This window comes from Miniopterus natalensis, chromosome 12 (assembly GCF_054644295.1).
Source record: "Miniopterus natalensis isolate mMinNat1 chromosome 12, mMinNat1.hap1, whole genome shotgun sequence".
Taxonomy (NCBI): domain Eukaryota; kingdom Metazoa; phylum Chordata; class Mammalia; order Chiroptera; family Miniopteridae; genus Miniopterus; species Miniopterus natalensis.
In genome coordinates, this window is record NC_142092.1 from 50,143,175 (window position 1) to 50,166,010 (window position 22,836).

General features: G+C 44.2%; 1 protein-coding gene across 1 annotated transcript; it reads left to right on the plus strand.

Annotated features, from left to right (window-relative positions):
- The first annotated feature begins 1,124 nt into the window (after window positions 1-1,124).
- NANS (N-acetylneuraminate synthase) lies at window positions 1,125-22,836 on the plus strand. The gene is made up of 6 exons (XM_087822779.1): window positions 1,125-1,287; window positions 7,332-7,547; window positions 16,911-17,010; window positions 17,815-17,969; window positions 20,570-20,836; window positions 22,599-22,836. Exons 1-6 carry the CDS (start codon window positions 1,156-1,158, stop codon window positions 22,806-22,808), a joined length of 1,080 nt encoding a protein of 359 aa, XP_087678905.1. The 5' UTR covers window positions 1,125-1,155; the 3' UTR covers window positions 22,809-22,836.

Sequence of the window (22,836 nt, forward strand, 5' to 3'; positions counted from 1 at the left end):
TTTCTCCCAAGTCCTCCCAAGTTCTTGCTCCCCATTCTCCTGGACCGTTCTGGCCTTTGACCCTGTGAGTCTCTCCTCCTCAGGACACAGTGTCACCTGTTTCTGGTCCCTTTCTCCATTCTTTCCAGGGTAGCTGCACAGGGCTCATTCCTCCACATTGCTCATCTCTGCACATTCTCTCCTTCAGCATCTAGCCCATCCTTGGTCTTTCCTCACTCAGGATGGCTCCCAGATCTCTCTCCTACCCAGACCTCTACTCTGAGCTTTAGACCTGACTTTCCTCCTGCCTGGTGGACAGTTTCACCTGCATATTTATACCAATGTGTCCAAAATCTTCTTACCTTCCACCCAGAGATGCTGCTTCCTCTCCTTTCTGTTATTTTTGTTACTTTGCTCATCAGTTCTGTTAAGTCAAAATGGGAATCAATATTTTGTGTTTTTTTAAACTGGCTCTCGTTTCTCAAGTTTGCCTGCAGCCCAACAGAGTTGGGTCCCTAGGCTGGGAAGCAGCGCAGGGGCCTGGTCCCAGCTCCATTCTGGCTTTCTGAATGACTTTGGACAAGTCAGTGGGACTTTTTGAACCTGTTGCCTCTCACATAATATGAAAGCTACCACTTACAGAAAGCTTACTACAGGCCAAGAACTGTGATCAGAGTTTTCTAGACATCTCACAAAAGACTAACGCATTCATGATCAAGAACTGGTTAGTAGCAGGGACTGGCTCTAACCAGCACTGTAATTCTAAATCCAGAATCCGCTTTCCATGACCCCGTGGGACAGGCTCTCTCCCCACGCCCTTGGGAGCTGGACCTAGACTACGCCCCGCGAAGGCAGCCAGCAGCCTCCTTCCCAGAATGTTGGGTCACCGTACGCGTAGGGACCCTGCGACCACCGAGAACCGCGCTTCCCAGCCGGGAGCCAAACGCCCCGCCCACCCGAAGGCGCCCGGCTTCCTCGCCCGCGGCACCGCCCGCCTAGCGGGTAGCCCCGCCCCCTGCTCCGATTGGCTGGCGGGACCCCGGGATTGGCTGCGCCGCGGGCGCGGGCTGACGTGGCGGGGTCTACGTGTGGGCCGCCCGGGCGGCGGACGGTGGGGCTCGGAGGCCGCGGCAGCCGGACCGAGCGGGTGGAGCGGCGCGAGCGCGGGGCGCAGCGATGCCGCTGGAGCTGGAGCTGTGCCCCGGGCGCTGGGTGGGCGGGCAGCACCCGTGCTTCATCATTGCCGAGATCGGCCAGAACCACCAGGGCGACCTGGACGTGGCCAAGCGCATGATCCGCGTGGCCAAGGTGAGGGGAGCGCGCAGAGGGGAGGGGTGCCCGGAAGGGTGGGCCTGGGGCGGGCCGGCCTGGGCGGGGCTCCGGGAGGGGCGGGGTCGCAGGGCGCCGGGCCCACCCTCCTCTGCCTCGTGCCCCTCCTCGGGCCTGGAACGCGGCGAGCCAGGTCCATTTCTAAATCTTTCGTATCCTCTCAATCCCTGCTGCACCCTATCCCCCTAACCCGACTCCCTCGCCCCCTCCTGGTGGCCGATGGTCTTTCTAAAAAACACAGATTGGATCAGGTCGTACCCCTGCTGACACCGTCAGTGGCTCCCCGCTGTCCTTGGATAGTTGGAACACTTTGTCCAACGTATTCAAAACGACTCAGGAGGCTAGAAATAAACGACAAAGATTTATTTAAGGGTCTTAGAGTTTGGAAACACGATTAGGCAAAAACTCAGAAGTGTTCTGAAGAAGAAAGAAAAGTTACGAGTTCTTATAGTGAAGTCACATCCTTGAGACTAATCAATTCTGCACTCTTAGTTGGTCCAAGATGCTTGTCAGTTGGATGTCAGGTGGTCTGGATGATGGATGCCAGGTAGTCTGGTCATGTCCTAAGCCCTTTAGGGAATAGTCGTGTCTGATGTATGCTTGGGCATTGACATACAACCAGCCAATGTATCTCTAGGTATTGATGATACAGGACTGGGAAGTTCAACATTTTAAGTTACCAGGGAGGTTAAGATAATTTCCTCATGCCTCAACCTTCATAATGTTAATAATTTAGCAGCTTGGTTAAAATGACTCCATTTTATTTTTACTTATCTTCACTCTTTCCTCACCTTTAATGTAGTCTTCAAGACCTCAATGACAAAAAAAAAAAAAAAAAAAAAGACCTTGATGACCTGGCCCTTTCCTTCCTATTATTTTTTATCTCTGACATCTTCCAGTGACATTGAATTACTTCCAGGAATATTTGGAAGTTTCTGGAAGTTGCTGTGGTCTCTCTCGCCTGCCATTCCTTGTGTTTGGAATGTGAAATAGTTAAAATGCCAAGACTTCGAGTTCAAATCCTGCTCCACCATTTACCAGCTATGTGAATGTGGGCTAGATACTTAATCTCTGTGGGCCTCAGGGCCTCATTTGAAAACCAGGCTTGAGAGTTGTAAGGATCAAAAGAGATAACTCGTAAAGCTCATAGCACAGTATTTGGCACATAGGATACAGTACAGTCATGCTCCGCATAACAACTGACGGCATGTACAATGGTGGTCCTTTAAGATAATGGAGCTGAAAAGTTCCTATCACGTAATGACATCATAGCTGCCTTAATGTCATAGCTCAGTGCATTACCTAAATATTTGTGGTCATGCTGGTGTAAACAAACCTACTGCACTGCCAGCTGTACAAAAGTAGTTGACCCTTGAACAATGTGGGGGTTAAGGGCATGCATCCTCACTTTCCTGCACAGTCGAAAATCTGCATATAACGACTTCCCAAAAGCTTCTGTATGCACAGGGGATTGGTTCCAGGATCCCCAGCTGATACCAAAATCCTGGATGTTCAAGTCCCTTATATAAAATGGAAGAACAATGCATACAGTCACCCTGCTGCGTGTGTGGATTGGTTGAATCATGGATGCAAAACCTAGGGATACAATAAATACTTGTGTATTTATTGAAAAATCACATATAAGTGGACCCACATAGTTTAAACCCATGTTGTTCAAGGGTCAACTATAGTACATACAGTTATGTACAGTACATAAAACTTGGTAATGATTATAAATGATTATGTTTCTGGTGTGTGTATTTACTACTTACATTAAAACAAAAGTTTGCTGTATAACAGTATTCCATGTTATGGCAGCAGCCTCATAGATCTCCTTACCGTGTCTTAATTGTATCATTTTCTTTTGTACTTGATTTAATCTCATGTTGTTTTGTACAATAATATACTGTACAGGTTTGTAGCCTAGGAGCAATAGACTCTAGGATATAGCCTAGGTGTGTAGTAGGCTGCACCATCTAGATTTGTGTCAGTGCACTCAGTGCTGTTCACACAATGACAAAATCACCTAACAATGCATTTCTCAGAAAATATCCCTTTCAAATAACTGTCAGTGTTCATGATTAGGTTTTATCTACTCCTTCATGACTAACTCTGCTTTTATGGAAGCCTACTGAATTATAAAAATATTTTTAAAGAGTAACAGTTGCTAACATTTTTGAGTGCTTACGTATTAGAAACTGGGCTAAGTGCTTTAAATGTACCATCTCATTTAATTCTTACAACATAGTGGTGTGGATGTTGTTGGTCTCATTTTAAAGGCTCAGTAAAGATAAGTCACACGCATACAGCTAGTGAATAATGAATTTCTGAGCTCTGCTCCTAGCTACCAGGCTGCAGCTTTTATACTGTAACACTGTTTCTAGGGGAAATTCCTTTTCTTTTTCTTTTTTTTGATTGAAATTATTTTTTATTTTTCAGTTACGGTTGACATACAATATTTTATTAGTTTCAGGTGTACACCCCAGTGATTAGAGATTATATAATTTATTAAATGATCATCCCAATAAATCTCGTACCCATCTGACACCATACATAGCTATTAGAATATTATTGACTGTATTCCCTATGCTGTAGTTTATATCCCCATGACTGTTCTGTAACAACCAATTTGTACTTCTTAATCCCTTCAACCTTTTCACCCATCCCACCAACGCCCCTCCCATCTGGCAACTGTCAAAATATTCTCTGTCTCTGGGTCTGTTTCTGTTCTACTTGTTTGTTTATTTTGTTTTATAGATTCAATTGTTCATAGATGGGTATCTATTATCATTTTATTGTTCATAGGTATTTATTACCATTTTTTTGTTTATATTTTTTATCTTTTTTCTTCTTCTTAAAGAAGACCCTTTAACATTTCATGTAATAGTGGATTGGTGATGATGAACTCCTTTATCTTTTTCCTGTTTGGAAAGCTCTTTATGTGTCCTTTGATTCTAAATGATAAGTGTGCTGGGTAGAGTAATCTTGGTTTTAGGTCCTTGCTTTTCATTACTTTGAATATTTCTTGCCACTCCCTTCTGACCTGCAGAGTTTCTCTGGAGAAATCAACTGATAGTCTTAGTCTTATGGGAGTTCCCTTATAGGTTAGGTTACTAACTGCTTTTATGATTCTCTTTGTCTTTAACCTTTTGCATTTTAATTATGATGTGTCTTGGTATGTGCTTCTTTGGGCATGCAGAGTCCAGATGCTGCTTGTTTGAGAGATTTTAGGAAAATCCAAAGCATGAGCCAAAATATGCCATTCATATGGAAAAGCCACTGGAAACAGCTTGAGTGGGCCTGCAAGTTGGGTGAGACAGGATCTCAGGGAATGACCAGGGAAGGGCAAACAGTGATAACCAGGTTGATGGAGACTCAGATATGGTGCCAGCCTGCTGGCTCTGTGGGGGAAGGGCTCAGAAAAGGAACAATGGCCTCTGTTGTACTTCTTTCTGGGAGAAAGCTGCCCTTTAGCTCTTACCCTGATGTCACACATTTTAGTTCCTCCCCATATGTCCCTAGTGCCTTTCAAGCTGCTACTCCAGTGCTGGAGCTTAGAGGGAGTGAGTCCTACTAAGTCTGTGCACTGGACTTTTAAGAGGAACTGCCTGGGACTCCAGCAGCTACAATCCCTGCTGGGTTTTATAGCCAGAAGTTATGGGGACTTATTTCCCGTGCACTGGAACCCTGGGCTGCAGCGCCTGGTGTGGGGCTGGGACCCCTTGCTCCTCAAGATCCCTCCCGATTTTTATGTACCACATGTGGTTGTGGGACCAGCCCATCCTGAGTCTCCAGCCCTCTTACCAGTCTTGATGTGGCTTCTTCTTGAAATCCTTAGTTGTAGGACTTCCATTCAGCTAGATTTCAGGCAGTTCGAATGATGGTGGTTCTGTAGTTTAGTTGTAATTTTGATGTGGTTGCAGGAGGATGCGAGTTCCGCATTTACCTACGCTGCCATCTTGACCGGAAGCCTGAAATTCCTGCCCTTAATTTAAGGGACAACCTGTTTTTCTGAGGTATAACCTCTGAATGCTGAAGTTGTAAAAATACCTGGAGATATTGAACACACAGAAACATTGTTTTTTCTCCTTTTATCTTTTACTTTTGAAAGATAGTTCTCCAGGGGGAGGAGAATGAAGAGGTTGAGGCTGCATTATAGTAGAAAGTACTGGACTAGCATCAAGATAACATTTACTAGCTGAATAATCTTGGGCAGGTGACTTTTCCTCTCTAGGCTTCGGCTTCACTTGTTTTACAATATGTATGTGTTTTTGAATTTAAAGCAATGGAATTCTTTAAAATCCTTATATTTTAAGATTTTTTTTGGTCTTAGTTGCCAAATGGAATCACATTTTCAAGTTAGTGACCCAGAGTGTGTAATGTACAAAGGCTAGCTTGCTCATATAATGAATGTGCTTGCAACATTAAAGATTGAGTTTGTTCAATTATTTTTATTTTATTATAATTACATAGTATAAATTTATTATAATTAAGGATTTGCTAATTGAATATACTTTTAGCTTTCCAATTTTGATGCAAATGGAGTGTCACATCTTGGCTCATCCTGGAGTTCTGCTGCTTGTTTTTTGCCAGTAGAGAGGCAATAAAACTTTGGACGAAGAAACTATCAGCCTTATAGTAAAACAGACAGTTACTATGTTTTCTGAACCTAGAGCTTATCATAGCATTCCATAAACTGATAAGGAAATCATTCATTTTTAGGAAAGAAGCTGATAAAATAAGAGGAACCTGTTCCGGTATCACTGCTGTCATGTGGAATATAGTTTCTGCTAAGTCACTTTTATTATCTTCCTGTAAAGGGAAGGTTGTGCAGATAGAGACAAGCCTTTTAACTTCTTGAGTGAAAGTCTACTTCTTGAGATAGATGTGAGAAGCAAAGGGAGCCTAAGTGACACTTGGTGAAGACTCCTCATTAGCTCGCTGGAGGCCTGGGCGTGGCAGGGATCCATGTTCCGGTTCTGAGCCGGGACACACATGGTCTCTAGCCTTGAGGAAAGTGATCTGGCCAGGCCTGCCGGAGACTCATTAAGCAACTTCGGTCCGGTCACTCTGGGCCTTGGGATCTTCATCTAGACAAAGGGGAACTGTGTTGCCCTACGTCACTTTCAGTTCTAATGTTCTTTGAACTTCTTTCCAGTGTCATCTCCTGACTGTGCTGTCTTGTGATTTTTCCAGGAGTGGGAGCAGCACTCTTAGCACAGACATTTCTGGAGCCAAGGTTTTCAACAGCAATGAATACCTCTGTGTCTACAGAAATGTCAGTAAGCTAACTCTTTAGAGGGTTTTCCTTAATATTTCTGTTGAGTGGTTTTTAAAATTAATTTTGAGAGGTTAGATACTGACTGGCAATAGAATTATACCAGACAGTCCAGCTTTCATATTATAGCTTTTGTTCAATAAGGGTGGGGCATTTCTACATTTTGTTTGCTTTTTGCCCCAGAACCTCTTGGTCAAACAAGATGTCATGCTTTTCAGCACAAGAGCAAAACACCTAAAAGCAGAGTGGTTCCCTTATTTCCGGCCCCCATAAGGGGCTCCTCAGAACAGTTACATGCCCTGGAGCTAGCCCAAAGCAGTTTTTGATTTAGATGGAGAAACTGAGTCCAGAAACAGGATGTAACTTATCCAAGAGTTAGGGTGAGGTTCTAAATTTTTCTCTCCCAAACTCTGGTCCAGTGCTCATTTTACTGTCTTCTACTGAGTTGCACAACTTAAAATCTTCCTGTACTGTTTGATGAATTACTTTTAATATTATAACACAAAACAAAACCATAAAAGGGCCTCCTGCCTTTTTCATTTTAAGGGGAAAAAAGTAGGGGGAAGCCCCATCCCCAACCTTTTCTTCCTCTGAGACTTTTGCTTCTCCTGTTCCTCTCTGGGGGTTCTTAACCACTTCTGTCAGTTGACATTGTTTTTAAAGATGATGTCATAGCAATTGCCCCAACATTTCTCTCTGAGAATCCATGACAGGTTATTGAAAAGAGCCCTGATGTATGTTGCAGGAGTGTGGGGCTGACTGTGCCAAGTTTCAGAAGAGTGAGCTGGAGTACAAGTTTAATCGGAAAGCCTTGGAGAGGCCATATACTTCGAAGCATTCCTGGGGGAAGACATACGGGGAGCACAAGCGCCACCTGGAATTCAGCCATGCCCAGTACAAGGAACTGCAGAGATATGCCGAGGAGGTTGGCATCTTCTTCACTGCCTCTGGCATGGATGAGGTGAGCCCTCTGCCACTCTGTCATTTGCTACTTTAGCAGTCCCCGGGGACAGCAGGCAGCCTGGTGGCTTTTGGCTTACAGCCAGCTCCAGCCCTTGCTCACTTTAGACTTTTTTGTGTTTTCTGGACATAGAGCTCTCCATAGCATTAACCAGATAAATGCCCAACTAAACAGGAGGCCAGAAGGAAGTGAGGCCCAGTGAGAGTTTGTGGGAAGCGTACCATAGTTTTCAAAACAAGTTGTCCCTGGGAGCAGGGGGCAGCCACACTGGCATCAGTGTCCCTGAAGCCTGTGGGAGGTCCCTGCTGGGTCAGTTTCCCCCAGTGGAAAGCCACCTGGATTAGGCGTCAGGAAACCTTAATTCTGACAGGAGTCCGTCCCTTGCTGAATGGCTTTGGCTGATTTGGGTGGCGTTGGCATTGCCATCATCCAGAAGGGAGTGGCATACAGGATCTCATGCTCACATCCTGGAAGAGTCTAGCTGGTGCCAGGTCTCAGGTTTGATCTGCTCTGTGACCTGCCTCCTCAAGATTCCATGTGTCTTTTTCTGAATATAACAAATTTTAATTATAAAAAACAAAGTGATATCACAAAAAGTTTAGAAGACAGGAAAAAGAGGGAAAAACTGACCCATAATCCCTGTATGGCAGCTCTTTTTATATATTTATTCCCAAAGTCTTTTTATATGCAAATTTTATTGCCTGATGGTTATATCTATAAATATTTAGTTCTGTGCATGCTTTTCCCAGTTAACATTATACCAAAAACTTTACCCATATCTTGTTTCTATTTTCAGCTTTATAGATATAATTGACATGTAATTCCCCATACCTTATGCTTAAAGTTTTTAATAGCAGTGTAATATTTTTTGAGGATTTATAACATACCTAACCATTTCTCTACTTTTGGACATGTAGATTACTTTCAGTTTTTTGTGTTTATAAATAATGCTGAGATGAATATCTTCTTTCTGTGTTATGAGTTGTTTCCTTAAGTTAATGTTGCAGAAATGGATTATTAGATGAAACCTAAGAACACTTGTATAGCTCTTGAAACAGTCAGGATTCTTTTAGTCAACCAGAACATTTGAAGTGACTCTGGTTCATTCTCTAGGCCTCTGACCCTTTCTGCCACCCCAAAATACGTCTGTAAATTGAGTCCCAAAAAACTTAAGTCTAGCCTAGCCGTTGGTATTTTTAAAAAAGGGGGCAGAGAACCTAGGCCTCTGGGAAACTTGCCATGTCTAGGCTTCAGTTCTGTAGCCCAAATTCATTCCTTAATTAACAGCATTCATAAGCATGACATTCTTCAGGTCTGTTGGTGCATTTAACAATCATATTTCCTACTTTTGAACTATACGTCATAGTTTACAAAGCATTTTCACATACAGTAAGGTATTTTACCCCTATTGTGCCCCATTTTACAGATGAAGAAATATGGAGGTTCGGAGGGGCTGAGAAGTTTGTATAATATTGCACAACTAGGAAAGAAGTCTTAAAGGCAGATCTGAAGTGTGGTGCAGTGTGCTTTCTGTGGTCGCTCAGCTGCCACCTAGGTGTCAGGCCAGGTGTGTGTGCGGCTTCCCAGAGCTCAGCAGAGCCTTTGGGCTTCCCCCTTTTTCTTCCCCACCTTTCCCCAGGACAGTTTTCCTAAAGCCTGACCATACCTTAGCATTGAGTCCAGAGCAAGGAGAAATGGAAGACATGTCATTTGGGAATTGCACTGCAGGGAGTGACAGCTAAAAACAACAGTAACAAACCAAAATAAAAAATAACAAACCAAAGAGTATGGGAGTTCTCAAAGTATGGTCCAGGAACCCCTGGGGCGACCTTTAAGAAGGTCCATGAGGTCAAAACTATTTTCATGGTACTCAAATGTTATTTGCCTTTTTCACTGTCATTTTCTCACAGTGTATAGTAATGTTTTCTAGAGGCTATGTAATGTGTGATGAGATCATTTCTTTGGCAGCAGCTGTGCGCTATATGTGTGTTTTTTTAAATAACAGCTTTATTGACATACCATACAATTCACCCAATTAAAATACACAATTAAAGTTCCTGGTATATTCACAGAGTTGTGACCATCACCACAATCAGTTTTAGAACATTTTTATCACCCCCAAAGGAAAAACTGTGTGTCAGCAATCATTCCTCTTCCACCACCACCCCCCCAATTCTCCCAGCCCTAGGCAACCACTAACCTACTTTCCGTCTTTATAAATAATTTTGCCTGTTCTGGATAATGCGTATACATAGAATCAGGCAACATGTAGTCTTTTGTGTCTGGCTTTTTTCACTTAGCATCATGTTTTTAAGGTTCATCCATGTTGTAGCATGTATCAGCACTTCATTCCTTTTTTATTGCTAAATTATATTCAGTTTTTTGGATATACTACATTTTGTTTATCCAGTTATCAGTCGATGGACATTTGGATGGTTCTCACTTTTTGGCTTGTATGAATAATGCTGTTATAAACTTTCATGTACAGGTTTTGTATGGACATGTTTTTATTTCTTTTGGGTATATATTTGTTAACTCTATATTTAACTATTTTGAGGAACTGCCAGGCTGTTTTCCAAAGTGACTGTACCAGTTTACATTTCCACCAGCAGGTATAAGAGTTCTAATTTCTCCACATCCTCACCAACATTTGTCGTCTGACTTTGTGGTTTTGATTTGCATTTCCCTGATGGCTCATGGTATTGAACATCATGTGCTTATTGGCCACTGGTTTGTCTTCTTCAAGGAATGTCTGTTCAAATCCTTTGCCAATGTTTAAATTGGGTTATTTGTCTTTATATAGTCTAGATACAAGTTCCTACAATATTTGCAAAATTTTCCCCCATTTTGTGGGTTGTATTTTTACTTTCTTGATGGTGTCCTTTGAAGTACAAACATCTTTAATTTTGATGATGTCTAATTTATCTACTTTTTCTTTTTCGCTTGTGATTTAAAAATTTCTCAGTTATAAAGCACAGTGTGATATCACTACAAAACTACTAATATGGCTAAAATAAAAAGTGGCGATGACTCCAAACTGTGGAAAGGGTTCAGAGAAAATGGATCACTTATATGTTGCTGGTGGGAATGTAGAATGCTCTAGAAAATAATATGGCAGTTTTTTCTTTTTTGAAACACAACTTTAGTAAGATGTAATTCATATACCATGTAATTTACCCCCTTAGAGTGTACTCGTAGTTTCTTATAAAACTAGACATGTTTATCATGTGACCTACCAGTTGTCATCTGGTAATTTATCCCAAAACAAATGAAGAACTGATACGTGCTACAGTGTGTTCACACAAAAACCTGAGTGTCCATAACAACTTTATTTGTAGTAACCCCAAACTAGAACAACCCAAACATTCTTTAGCAGATGGATTGTTAAAACAAACTAGTACATCCACACCACAGAATGCTACTCAGCATTAAACAGAAACAAACTACTGATACATGCAACAGCTTGGATGGATCTCAAAGATATTATGCTGAGTAAAAAAGCCAGTCTCAGAAGGTTGCATGGTGTATCGTTCTGTTATATAATATTCTTGAAATAACAGAACTAGGAGGTGGGGAACAGGAGTTAGGGAGGGGGAGGAAGGAAGGTGGATGAGGCTATGAAGGGGTAACAAGAGGAACCTTGTAGTGATGGCATAGCTCTGTTGTGACTGGTGGTGGTCGTATGAGTCTGTGCATGCGGTAAAATTACACAGAATCTAATACATGCACACTCAGATGAGAACATGTAAAAATGGTGAAATCTAAAGGAGATTAGTGAACTGACCCTCAGTGTCACTCTCCTGGTTATGAGATTGCATTATATTTTAGTGAGATGTTACCACTGGGGGAACTGGGGGAAGTGGACATACGATCTTTGTTATTTCTTACAGCTGCATAGGAAGCTATTCTCTCAAAAAATTTAAAATTTAAAGAACACAAAATTCTGTAGTTTTAATTTTAATTCAGTACATTTGAATAGATAGCACCTACATAAACAAAAGCTCTCTAGTATCCTTAGTAGTTTTTAAGAGTGTAAACCCCAAAGCATTTGGGGCCCCGTGCTGCATGGTGTACACCTTGGCAGTGTGGCCTGCTGGTTACGTGCGTGGACTCCCGGATCAGATTTTGAGTTTGAATATGGTTCTGCCTGTCATTGCTGGTGTGTCATGCGGAGGTTATGTAACCTCTTTGCGTTTGGTTTCTTCAACTGTAAAGTGGGCTAGTACCTGAACCCATCTCGTAAGCAGATGTTAGCTACAGTTGAGGAAAGCAAGCTGGGCTGAGGGTTGGGACATCTGGGTTCTTGCCCTGATCTACTCTGAGATCATCTCAGTGTGAGCTTGGCCAGTCCATTCTCTGCTCTGAGCCTCCTTGCTCTCTTTGTGTGAACAAGCTGCTGTCCGAGGGCTCTCCCAGCTCTGATGTCCTGAGTCACTGTAGGACCAGAAAAGTCCTCACTAAGGTGACACACCTGGAATGAGGACTTCCCTGCTCAATGCATGTTTCCAGACACCTGAGCATCTGGATTGGACAGAAGGAGAGAGGGCACCTCCTTGCATCTGAGGCTGCTTAGGAAAAGTCACGTTTGCTTGCTTCCAGGTGGCTTCAAGGTGAGATGCAGGAGCAATTGGGAGATGCAGAGGAGCCTGGGTGTTGGGAGTTGGGGGCTGCCTCTCAGCCTGCAGCCTTTTTGTTTCCCAGGAAGCTTCTGTTTAATGTGTAGAACTCTGTTCTGCAGCCACACTGAGCTCAGGTCCTGGCACTGACACTACCTGTGTGGGCCTGGGCTCATCATGTAACCGCTTGGAGCTGAAGATGCCCCATCTATAAATGTGGGATAATAAAAATGCCCACTCCACAGGGCCGGGGTGAGGATTCCGTGAGATAAGCCTGTGGGTGGAAGGCCAGTGCAAGGCCTGAGTCCACTGAATGATAGTTGTTCTGTTACTTACAACCCTTTGGAGTTTTTCTGCTTCACACCATCTTTGCAGGGAGGCTCCTTTGTCCTTGGAATGCCATTTGTTCCCAACTGGTCTCCTGACCAACCTGGGCACAGGCAATGAGGGAAAGTGCATTCTTAAGAGCCTTTACAAGAGTTAATTTGCTTTGCCGGCCAGGCCCCATTTCGGAACCAGCATGTCCTGTCTACCTGGCCGTTGGAAGTGGGCTGGTCCCTTGTTTCGTGTTTACCTAGCATGTGGCTCTAGGTATTTATACATCCTAACTTCCTTATGGACCGTAGACAGTCACTGAGTGTCTGTTTTCTCCCCTCTGCGTGCTGCCCTAGGGCGTTCTTATGTGCTGAAGAAAGGTTAAGGTGTGGCAGAATTTCATTAAGCCAGGTAAACTATCGGGGCACCTGGTCAAAACTGCACAGAGGCATGTGCATCTCTGCTGAAAGGAGCGGTGCCTGTGGTCTAAGTGGAGAGTTCTAGTCAAAAAGCCAGTGGCAGCCCTGCAGGCATGGCTCAGCGGTTGAGCATTGACTTAGGATCCAGGAGATCGTGGTTCAATTCCTGGTCAGGGCACATGCCCTGGTTGCGGGCTCGATCTCCAGTGGGGGGCGTGCAGGAGGCAGCCGATCAATGACTCTCTCATCATTGATGTTTCTATCTCTCTCTCTCCCTCTTCCTTTCTCTCTCTGAAATCAATAAAGATTAAAAAAAAAAAAAAAAAAAGCCAGTGGCGGCCATGACCATAGAGGTGGCCCCTCACACACAAATGACCCATCCTCCCGAGCTGCCCTGCCCTCCCAGTGTGCCTCCTCGGTGCTCTCTTTCTTCCTCCCTTTCCTCAGCCAAGCAGGGTGCCTCCTGCCCAAGTCCTGGTGCACTCAGGCCACTTGGCTGAGAGCGAGCCCAGCCTTTTTTGAGTTCCGTGCTTCCCCCCTCATCATTCCTCACCCTGGGCAGCTCTCCAACTCATCACCGTGGGCTTCTTTACTACAGGATCCCCAAGTTAAGGGGAGTGGTAGGGGCTTTAGAAAAATTCCAGCTGCTCTCTTCTGTTACCTGTTAGATCAGTGGGCCCCAAAGTTTCTCACAGGATGTGATATGGAAAGTGGGTTCTGGGCACACATTGTCAGTCCTCTTTAATTAATTAATTAGAATCAGCAAATCCCCTCCCCTCAAATGAAGGGACCCTTTAAGAGGGAGCTCTGCCAGTACAGCATTTCACCCAAACTCGGTTGCCAGTGGGACTCTTTTCTGTGCATTTAACCCAGTTGGATGCCCAGGGTGCATCACACTGGCTGAGTTTTTTCCAGGCCAACTCCAAAAGGCATTTACTGTGGGTGGGAGGGAGGGAGAATTTGTGAGGCTGCCTGTTGCATTGCACCCCTAGATGGAAAGGGGACAGGCAGCTGGATGGGTAGGGCTGGGGGATGCCAAGGAGTCCACAGAGAGCAGGGGGCCACTGGCACCGATACAGCCTGAGGAGGCTGGTGAACAGGGATGGAAGGCTTCTCAGTAGCTGAAGTTGGCACCCTTTGCAAAGATCAATCTGAAATCGCAGTTTTCTGAACGGCCACTAGGTGGGGATGATTCCCCAGGAGGCCTGCAAAACGAGGCCTGCCTATCCCTTTGACAGAATTGGCCCATTTTTCTCTCACTATAAACTTGTAAATTTTACAGCCTCCACAGATGAGCTTTTATGAAGTGTTTTTTTTTCTGCATTTCGCCCCTCCTTTCCCCTGCTTGCTCTGCACCTTTCCTGAGTGACCTCATCCATCTTTTTATACTCTTGGGGATTTTTTCATCATAAGCCACTTTCTCACAAGTTGAACATTAGATAGAAGAAAACAGCATAGGGCTTTCCCTCTGAAAGCAGAAAACACTCTCTCTTCATCTGCCAGATAGAGTGAGAGGCATGGAAAAATTTGACTTTGTTCAATAAACATATTAAAGAATGTTTTTCAGCCTGGTGGGCGTGGCTCAGCAGTTGAGCATCGACCTAGGATCCAGGAGATGGAGGTTCGATTCCCAGTCAGGGCACATGCCCGGGTTGCGGGCTCGATCCTCAGTAGGGGGGCGTGCAGGAGGCAGCCGATAGATGATGTTTCTCTCATCGATGTCTCTATCTCTCTCCCTCCAATCAATAAAGACATGTTTAAAAAGAATAAAAATTAAAAAATAATGTTTTTCAGTTCCATTTGAGGGCTAGCTAACAGTGTGAGACATAAACAGGAGAGAGTGAGCTAGAAAAATACGGGAAGGAGAGAGATGCGGAAGAAATAGAGTAGAAGGGAGGAGGCAGCAAGAACTGCAGCAAAGGTGGCTTAGCGCACTTGGAGGTAAATGGTACTTGGGCCGCGCTGGACAGTGCCTCTTGGACGCAGGGGGTTGCAGACTCTCTGAACTGGTCACTGGCTGGTTAGCCATTTGTATGGCCCTCCAGCAGCTCTAACCGGTACATTATTAGAGGACTTACCTGTGAGGAAGGTTATTTTCTGAACGCAGCTACTGCGATTGGAGTAGCGCATCACCCACTGGGAAGATGGACGGAAGCTCAGGCGTCAGTGGATTGATTGAAGAGCTTGCTGGGAGAATGACCTTTCCATACTGTTCCTCACCACTCCTGTGCCCTTTGGATTTTCAGGTGTGGTGACCTAGCTCCTTGCTACTCAGAGTATGGTTCACAGAGCACCAGCCTTGGCATTACCCAGGAATTTAGTAGAAATGCAGCCTGGCTGGTGTGTCTCAGTGGTTGAGCATCCACCCATGAACCAGGAGATTGTGGTTCAGTTTGTGGTTGGGTCACATGCCTGGGTTTTAGGCTCTATCCCTAGTGGGGGGGGGGGGGTGCAGGAGGCAGCTGATCAATCGCTCTCTCTCATCATTGATGCTTCTATATCTCTCTCCTTCTCCCTTCCTCTTTCTGAAGTCAATAAAAACATTAAAAAAGGAAGAAAAAAAGAAATGCAGACTCTCAGACCTCACCCTAGACTGACAGTTTGCATTTCATTTTAATAAGATCCCTGGGAGATTCACGTACCCAAGTTAGAGCATGAGAAGCGCTGACCTAGCTCATCAAGTCTTCCAAACTTGCTTTGAAACTCAGGCAGTATTTGAGGACAGACAGAACTTAGATATTTCGAAACATTCCCCTACATTGATTCTCCCCACTTCTGATTTCCAACTTTAATTTTTAAAAAATATTTTTAATTGATTTTTAGGGAGAGAAAGGGAGAGGGATAGAAACATCAATGAGAGAGAAATGTTGATCTGCTGCCTCCTGCACACCCTCTACTGGTGATTGAGCCCACAACCCAGGACTGTGCCCTGACCAGGAATTTAACTTGTGACCTGGGTCAGCGTTCAACCACTGACCAACACCAGCCGGGCTCCAACTTCAATTTTTTTTAAATAGTAATAAATAAATAAAATAAATAGTAATAAAAGGTAATTTTGGCCATGGGTGGGTCGCTCAGTTAGTTAGAGCATCATCCCATACACCAAAAGGTTGTGGATTCGATTCCCAGTCAGGGCACATACCTAGGTTGCGGGTTCGATCCCTAGTCAGGGAGCATAGGGGAAGCAACGGATCAGTGTTTTTCTCTCTCCCTTCCTCTCTCTAAAATCAATAAACATATCCTTGAGTGAGGATTTTTTTTAAAGAAGGTAGTTTGGAGGTTCTTGTAATTTGATAGCAAACTGAGATTTTACTCTTAAAACTTATTGGTCTTCTGACTCCTTCATCAAACATTTGCTACACTTGCCAATCTCCTGAGTTTTACTGATGAATCCCAGATAAGGATGGTGAAAGGCCCTAGAACAGGGGATGTTTTCAAGCAGTGATGTGTCAAAAAAAAAAAGCGACAGGTTTATCCTGAGCGGCATGGTTTGAGGTCTGAAAGGGCTTGGGGTGATAGGCCCTGCCAGCTGCATATCACTAGGGCCGGGCCATCAAATGCTCCATTTTTTCCACTTTGGCAAGGATTGAAATGGCCTCTTTTCCCAGCTTTTTGGTCCTGCGCTAAAGGGTAAGGTCTTTGAGAGACATTCATTTTCTCATTGCCTGGTTTTCTGGGTCAAGATTAGGTCATGACCCTTTGAATTTGTTCACTGGGCCCTGTGCCCCTGGGGAAGAAAAGCTGGCCAGGGGTCTGCTTCTTTTCCGGATTCTGTAGCCAGCCAGGCCGGCGTGCAATGTTTGTTGGACAAATGGATGGGTGGCTATGAATGAAAGAATGTTTGAAGTTGAATGAAATGACTGATAACAAATCTTCGCCTGCTTTCAAGTTGTTGAGAGAGTCCCTCTTGCTGGTAAAAGGAGGGGTTTTCTGTTCCTATGTGGCTCCTTGCCTGTCTTGAGAGCAGTGTTTTTGAACAATGGTGAAAAGAGCTCCTTCTTTGATTTTTGTAGATGGCAGTTGAGTTTCTGCATGAGCTGAATGTTCCATTTTTCAAAGTTGGATCTGGGGACACTAACAATTTTCCTTATCTGGAAAAAACAGCCAAAAAAGGTGAGTGTTTAATCTTTGTTGTACAATCTGAGGGAGTCCAAACCGCGTTGTAACTCCTCTAGTGGCAGCTAAAGGAGTAAGTTAGACTTCAGAAAACTCTTTTCAGTCTGCACATCCACTTTTTCATGTGCTGACTTGAAAGGGAAGAAGTTAAGGGTGACACAGTTGTTATAAGGATTTAATTAAAAATTATTTTTAATTTATAAGAAATTATTCAAAATTGAGGATACAGCACTGTCTTAGAGGAAGCTCTGAGAAATATTCTGTAGGTATTTTATAATATCTAATATATGCATGTTATAGTTTGTAAGGAGGAGTTTACAATATGAGTGATCTCATTTGATTCTCACAACCTAGGACTGAAGCAGGTCTTGTGATTATGATGCCTTATTCTATGTCATAGCCAAGGCATCTGAGACCACATAGCCAGGGAGTGGCAGGCTGCGCCTCACACTCATTCATGCTCTTGAATCTGGGGTCTGGGGTTACCCGCCCACACACTGCAGCCTCTTCATCCAGTGAGATGCTCGTCTTTCTCTGAGGAGTGTGAAATTGCTCTGACTCCTTAATCCAGTTCACTTTTCTAAACTATAATGTGGGGGGATGACGGGAGTGTGCATTGCCCATGGTCGAGGACAGGAACCCACCAAGCTCACCTCTGTTCCTCCACAGTGGCTGGCAGAGTATTTGAGAGATATTTGTGAAGTTCAGTTGCCTGAGGAGACCAACAGTTGGGGTGTGCTTGAGGGAGAATCTGAACCCCTAGAAAGAAAGTGACGATGGTGTTGGTATTGGGTCACTCAGGCCGCCCAATGGTGATCTCCAGCGGGATGCAGTCGATGGACACCATGAAGCAAGTCTATCAGATCGTGAAGCCCCTCAACCCCAATTTCTGCTTCCTGCAGTGCACCAGCGCATACCCGCTCCTGCCTGAGGACGTCAACCTGCGCGTCATCTCGGTGAGCAGAGGGAGGGCCACCGTCTCCTTGGGCTACTGCAGAATGGCTTTTCTTGGGCCATTTACTGTGGGGAAGATGACACCTTTTTGACCACTGAAATTCTAACCAATGTTGACATGCTTCGTAATTTGAGTCTCCTTTGACAAATCTTGCTGTTATAGAATCGAATTAGAAACCAACGTGTAGCTAAGGAAGCAGATGCATTCTAAAGAGGGTGATTATAAATTAAACTTTCTTAAAACCAATCTTAATTTCACCCATTGCAAAATTTTAAGTCCTCATAATTGTCTATATACATTTTCTTTACCCATGTTTCTTAGCCATTAGAGGTCCCTCTTCTGTGAATTGCTGGCTCATTAGTGCGTTGTCTTGTGTGTGTGCGTGGTGAAATAAAAGGCTTATCATTTTAACCATTTGTGGGTATACGGTTCCGTGGTATTTAGTACATTCACACTGTTGTGCTACCATCTCCTCCATCCATCTCCAGAACTTCATCTTCTCAAACTGAAACTAAACCCATTAAACACTAACTGCCCATTTCCCCTCCCCTAGCACCTGGCAACCACCATTCTTCTTTCTGTCTGTGAATTGGACTTCTAAAGGTACTTCATATAAGTGGAATAGTAGTATTTGTCCTTTTGTGTCATCTTGGTTCACTTAGCATGATGTCTTCAAGGTCCATCCATGTTGCAGTATGTGTCGGTGTTTCATTCCTTTTTAAGGCTGAATAATGCTCCATTGTATGTGTGTACCACATTGTGTTTGTCCACCCATTGATGTACATTTTGGATGTTTCCACCATTTGGATATTATGAATAATGCTGTTAGGAACATTGGTATACAAATATCTTTTTGTTTTTCTTCAGATTGAGTTATAGGTGCCCCCCCCCTTTTTTTTTTTTAAGAGGAAAGGAGAGGGGGAGAGAGAGAGAGAGAAACATCAATGATGAGAGACTCACTGACCGAGCCCGCAACCCGGGCATGTGCCCTGACCAGGAATCGAACCCCAATCGCCTGGATCCCAGGTCGACGCTCAACCGCTGAGCCACGCCCAGCCGGGCTATAGGTGCCCTTCTTGAAACTTCTGGCTTTTCCTACTCTGTGTTATTTGCCAGCTGTTAATTTTCTACCTGTAATTCTGAACATCCCTGAGGCTCAAACTGTTTACAGTGACAACCTTGAGGTAGCTTTTTCTCTCCCAGGATTTTGTCCACTCCAACTCAATCAGTTTACAGATGGCGAGGTCTAGTCCCAAAGGGAAAGGACTTACTTGCCTGAGATCTCATAGCAGCGGGGTGGCAAAGCTGGGACTAGAATCCTTTGTCCCTTACTGTCTTGGGCCAACTCTATAAGCCCTGAAACTTAATTAGAAATGTGTGTATGCGTATTTATTATACAGAACATTAGAGTAATATTAGTGCAATTCTAAATATATATACACACATGTAATAGTGATATTGCAATTGACCAATTTTTCTTTTGCATTTTCCTTTGAATATAGTATTTGACTTTTTTTTTCATGAGAGTGTAAACTTTTGTACATGTTGCTATAGTCTTCATACCTCGTTTAAAAAAAATTAACCTTTTTTGAAAACTGACATGGTCTTTTTACCTAAACTTTTTGTCCCTCCCAGTTGATAGTCTTTATTTCTAACCATCTCTGAATGCTGTTATTTTTTAAATTTAAACATGCTTTTTAAAAACTCAAAACAGTTTTGAGTTATAGAACATAGAACGTGAATATTCTCTTAATCCCGTGTAAAAGAAATTACCATAATCAACAATTTAGTGTATGTGACTCCAAATAATGTCCTTGATTTTCTTTCTCTGTGTAGCATGGCCCCCCTTTCCCTTCCAAAACCAAGGTGCAGTCATTCTGTCTGTTCTCTTGATACCAGGGCCCCAAATGATAAGTTGCCAGCCTTCCTGTCTCAGGCCCAGCCCACCATATTACAGCAGTTTGAATTCCCTGACCCAGCAACCTGCATCCCTTGTCCATCACGCACCCTTAAAGCCTGGCTTTCAAGCCTTTGCCACTCAGCTGTTCTGTCTTTATTAAACCCATCTGGGTCTTTCTACTGTACTTAAGCTTCCTGGTCACCCTCACTGACAGGACTCACTCGACTAGAATGCCTTTTGTTGCATTCAGTGAATTCTAGATCACAGATTAATTATTTAGGATTTCCACCAAAGGATTGTTTTAAGATTGGGCGATATATATATTATTGATGGTATTTGTGATATTTAGCAGCTCAGGCTAATTCAGTGTGACAGGTGCTTTTTAAATGAGTTTAGGCATCCACTTATAGCTCTGTTATTCCTGGTGGTTTTTGAGGTGTGAAACGTTCTTAAAATGCATTCTTGATAACAATACCATTATTTTTTGAGCATCTACAGTGTGCTGAGTGCTTTTCATGCATTTATGGCACCCTCAACAGCTATTATTACCCCCAGTGAGGGTAGGCTCTCTGGGCGTCTTGTCCATAATTGCACAAATAGTGAGCTGCTAAACTGGGACTCTAACCCAGGTCTGCCTGACTCTGGAATATATGCATGAGGTACCACAATATTTAACCTTTTTTCCTTTTTCTATTTTACAGGAATATCAGAAGCTCTTTCCTGACATCCCCATAGGGTATTCTGGGCATGAAACAGGCATAGCCATATCTGTGGCCGCTGTGGCTCTGGGGGCCAAGATTTTGGAGCGTCATATAACTTTGGACAAGACCTGGAAGGGCAGTGACCATTCGGCCTCCCTGGAGCCTGGAGAGCTGGCCGAGCTGGTGCGGTCTGTGCGCCTCGTGGAGAGGGCCATGGGCTCCCCGACCAAGCAGCTGCTGCCCTGTGAAATGGCCTGCAACGAGAAGGTGGGTTCCTCCCCCCTGCTGGGCTCTACTGTTCGAGAGGGCCAAGGGGGGCTTACCTGCCAGGAAGAGTCAGGACCTACCCAGCCTGAGCCCAAGTCAATGGGATGATAAAGGAATGCCACTCCAACCCTCTGAGTCTCGCTGGGCTCATGTTAGCAGCCGGAGAAACATACTACTTAAGTGAACTTCAGCAGTTCCTGCTGCCTAGGACCATGTTATAATTTCTCACTAAGTCTCTGAAGTCTTTGGCCCCAGAGCTCTAGACTTCAGGAGATGTAAGGGGTAGTGGTGGTGGCCAGGGCCTCATGAGGCACTAAGGCAGGTCCAGTCTGGGGTCCCTTGGAGTAAGTAAGCCTTGAGAAACATTCAGGTAGAGGGGTTCCATGAGGCAGTGGGACAGGGCCTGTGATATGTTGAGACATCCCTACTCAGGGGAGGCACTGGGTGGATGGGGGTGGCAGGTTGTCATGGGCAGTAAGGAGGGATGATGCAAATATTCCCCCAGGAGCAGTTTGAGCTGTGTATCATTGGCCTTCAGGCAGAGAGGATGGTGAGGCCAAGGAGCACTGCCTGGTACACTGACAATCTGGGCTTCTTGGAAGCCATGGCCTAGGCCTCTCTTGGCCTCTGAGTCATAGAGCCAGATGTCTCAGGGCTGCCAGGAGTGCAAACACTCCTAATCTGCTGCCGGCCATCTGGGCGAAGGCAAATATCGACCACCAGGCATGCATGGGGAGTGTTGTCATCTTTTATTTTAGTGGGGCCCTACTCACTTCCCTCAAATTAAAGATATATAGACACTGGGAAATTACAATAATGGTAAAAAGAAACAAACTGCCTGATAGAGGAAAAGGAGAGAATTGTACCAGAAGCCAGAATGAGAACTGAGTGCTTAATTTGGTTCTAAGTCTGGTTCCCTGAGCAAACAGTGACATACATGCATAATCTGATATTGTTCATTGATAGATATTTGTCCTGGTACTAAATTCCAGAATTGATTCCTTGGCCCTTACATAGAGGATAGAGTAATAGTTTGTTTAGCAGCACTGTGGACAAGACATAGAAATGCTGGTCATGGGCCTCAAGTACCCTTCATTCTGCTCGCCTGCCTGTCCTATCTGCCCTGTCCTAGGCCTCCTTTCCTGTCCCCTGAGGAGCAGTCACACATCATCTTGTGAGACCTCTATATGCCTGTTTTACCTAGCAGTGTGGCCATAAGGGATATATGTCCCTTGAGAACAGTGGACCAGGAATGAGGAATCCTAGGTTCTCATCCCAGCTCCTTGCAACCTTAACCGAGTTGCCTACCCTCTGTGGGCCTCAGTTTACCCATGTTTAAAATGAGATATTGAACTAAATGATGACAGAAGTAAATTACATAATTTTCATTTATCAAGAGCATTCTATGTCCCAGGTAGATTATATATATTATCATAGATCCTTACCGTTGTCTAACAAAAGATAGAGGCACTATTATTTCCCATTTTACAGAGAAACTGAGCCACGGCTGGGTTTGGACCAGTTGACTGACATAACCCAAGCCTTTTCCTTTGCATTTTATTGTGAAGGCCTCTCCTCTGAATCTGAGTTCACACCACACTGGCTGAGTCCCTGGCATGTGTGAGAGACTGCCCTAGGTACTGAGTGGGACAACAGAGTCCCTGTTCCCAAGGTACCTTGTGAAGACTGAACAGGTACCTTGAGTATAACTTGCACTAGTTACTTTTGTGACACTAGCACTGAATCTTAATTTTATCCACAGCTGGGCAAGTCTGTGGTGGCCAAAGTGAAAATTCCAGAAGGCACCATTCTAACATTGGACATGCTCACTGTGAAGGTGGGTGAGCCCAAAGGATACCCTCCTGAAGACATCTTTAGTCTGGTGGGCAAGAAGGTCCTGGTCACTATTGAAGAAGACGATACGATCATGGAAGAATTTGTAGAAAATCATGGCAAAAAAATCAAGTCTTAAAATAAAGTGCCATTCTCTGAACTCTGAA